The sequence below is a fragment of the Trichosurus vulpecula genome, chromosome 2 (genome assembly GCF_011100635.1).
Source record: "Trichosurus vulpecula isolate mTriVul1 chromosome 2, mTriVul1.pri, whole genome shotgun sequence".
Taxonomy (NCBI): domain Eukaryota; kingdom Metazoa; phylum Chordata; class Mammalia; order Diprotodontia; family Phalangeridae; genus Trichosurus; species Trichosurus vulpecula.
Window position 1 is genome coordinate 11,734,207 of NC_050574.1, and position 2,968 is coordinate 11,737,174.

The 2,968-nt window shown below is 36.1% G+C and overlaps 1 protein-coding gene across 1 annotated transcript; it reads left to right on the forward strand.

Moving 5' to 3' along the window:
• Positions 1–1,359: 1,359 nt before the first annotated feature.
• LOC118836239 (vomeronasal type-1 receptor 4-like) lies at positions 1,360–2,337 on the forward strand. Its single transcript, XM_036743577.1, has one exon. It carries the CDS (start codon positions 1,360–1,362, stop codon positions 2,335–2,337), a length of 978 nt encoding a protein of 325 aa, XP_036599472.1.
• Positions 2,338–2,968: the final 631 nt, after the last annotated feature.

The window sequence follows — 2,968 nt, forward strand, 5'->3', positions numbered from 1 at the left end:
GTTGGTAAAACACTTAGCAAAGGGACTAACAAATGGTAGGCACTGTTTAAATGCTAGCTCATATTATTGTTGGTAATTATAAGTGTTGTTGCTGTTCTTGCACTGTTATATCTATTATTACTTTCCCATATTTTCTGCCCTTCTATTTCTGTCTTTTAAAAAATGTACACATTGCATATGCTGTTATACTTCTCATTTATATCACTTTCACATGTTTTTGTATTCTTGATAGGACTAAAGCTAATTGAGGGGAAGAATTATCCCTTTTTTAATTTGTATCTATAGCACCTTGGACATTACATAGAAAGTAATTTGTATTTGATAAATGCTTATTTATTAATTTACTCGTTCTTCATATTTCTCTCTTTTAAAGAAATATGATATCCCTTTATATTGATGCACCTAAATTGACATTTAATGTACAAAAATTGAGCAATTTAGATTTTTTTTGTTGCTTTGGGATTTAATTAAAATGAATGAACTATCAAAATTTTGGCAGCAGAAAGGAATATCTCTTGTTTTTAAAGATATTTTATTTGGTTAAGCAGTTGGAGGAGTTCTGTGATTCCTCAAACATTCTCTACTTAAGATTCAAAACAATTTTCATGGTCTTTATTGCAACAAAAATGTGATATAACTTTTGCCTTACATCTAAGCCATTAAATTTCATCATTTTTCAAAGCTTAAGTTGCTGAATTACAACTAAGAATACTCATTAATAATAACAACACTAAATTAATATATTTTATAATGCCCTAAAGCTTGCAATCCACTTCTTAGACTATCTGATTTGATCCCAACAAAACCCTTGTAAAGGAGTTACTATTATCCCATTTAATGGGACAGGAGATTGAGAATGAGAGCAGTTTATTGTCTTCCCCAGTGTCACATGACTTTCTATGGTAATTTCCCATGTTAAGGTGTCATTTTTATTATTTTATTTTTATTTAGCATATTTTAAGAATGAATTGTGCCAACATTCTTACCCACCTAGGCTTTCAGGTTTGAACTTGTAAATTGGGACAGCACTTGGGTCAAAATGACCAAAGAGAAAAAGGCTCCAGATTGCAAGGTGAACTTCTGGTATCATGACTATGTTTTCTCTTAATATTTTACTAACTTTCACATTCTGGCTAACAAGGAAAAATATAGGAAATACAAACCACTCTCAGTGGATCATCCCACTCCCTTCCCCCTCAATTATATCAGAATCCAGCCCAACATACAAGTTATTCCAATGTTCCCCAAATGAAAACCCAGTCTCTTAAATAATACCATTTAGAAATTAAACAAATCTCTCTTTTTTCCCTAGGATTTGTCACCACTGACCACAGTTCTTCCCAAGTCTTGGAGAACATTATGTTTAGTGACCTGGTGTTGGGCATTCTCTTCTTTACTCAGATGGGAGTTGGGATTCTTGGGAATTTCTTCCTCTTGGGCCAATATGGTTACACTTTACTCATTGGTCACAGGCTGAGGCCCATAGAGTGCATTTTTGCCCACTTAGCCTTGGCCAACTCAAAAGTGCTTCTCTTCAAGGGAATCCCTCAGATGATTGTCTGTTTAGGCATCAAAAATTTTTCAGATCATGTTGTGTGTAAACTTATCATTTATCTTCATAGTATGGCCCGAAGTGTTTCCCTCAGCATCACCTGCCTCTTGAGTGGTTTTCAGCTCATCACCGTCAGTCCCAGTAATTCCAGGTGGACAGACCTCAAAATCCAAGCCCCAAAGTGTATTGTCCCTTCCTGCTTCTTCTGCTGGTGCTTTTACCTGCTGATAAATTTCATTTTGCTTGGGTCTATGCATAACTCAAGGTACATAACAAATAACACAAAGATATGGCATCTGGGATACTGTTCAGTTTTAGCTCCTTCCTCTTTTAATGCCATACTTTTTGCAATTGTCTATTCTATTCCTGATGTTATGTGTGTCATTTTCATGATATGGTCCAGTGCCTACTTAGTGCTTCTTCTGCACAGACACCATCAGCAAGTCAAACATATTCACAGTCCTCATCTCTCTTCCAAAACTTTCCCTGAGAAAAGAGCCACCCAGGCTATCCTCCTGCTAGCGAGCACATATGTCTCTTTTTATTCCATTAATTCTGCCTTGTCATTTTACCTGTTTAAAATTGACAAGTATCAGCCTTGGGTCGTGGCTGCTTCAGATCTCCTAGCTGCATGGTTCCCAACCATCAGTCCTTTCGTGCTGATCTTCTGTGATTCCCAAGTCCTCAAAGGTTGGAATGCTCTGTGGCATAGGAGACAGCAACATCTCCTATGCCACACTGTCCTTAACCATACCACCCACCAGCATCCTGTCCTAACACAATGATAAATAAATATCTTCCAGAAGCATATGGGAGAAGGGCAAGAACATTTGAATCCAGTATTATAAGACATAATGATAGAAAGGACCTCTGTGATCATGTATGTAAGCACTTTCATCTTTTAGAACAGAATGTTATGATCCAGATATTGTGTATTCTGATTTTGGTGACAGATTACAAGTGACATAATCAGTTCTTAAATTCATGTCTCATGATTTCAGATCCACTTTCCTTCCATTAGACCAGTGATATCAAGCACAAATAGAAGCAGAGGCCATTGAGCTATGCACAAGAGTCCCTGTTTAATGTAATATTTTTGGTGCTTTATTATACATTCATTAAATTTGTTAAATATTTCAAATTACATTTTAATCCAGTTCAAGTCAGACTCAGAAATGTCATGGGCCACAATGTGGTCTTCCTGGAGTGTGTTTGACATTTCTGCATTAGACCACACTAGTTCATGTATTGTGTGAACTAAATTTTTCATTTCTTTCTCTTTATCTTGAGTTCTCTAAGTTGCAAAGTCTCCAAATATTTTGTGAGGAACTATGGTGTAGAAAACAAGGTGCAGAACTTAGAAACAGGAATGCTTGGGATCTAATTCTGTCTCTGTCATTTAGGAACACCACAACA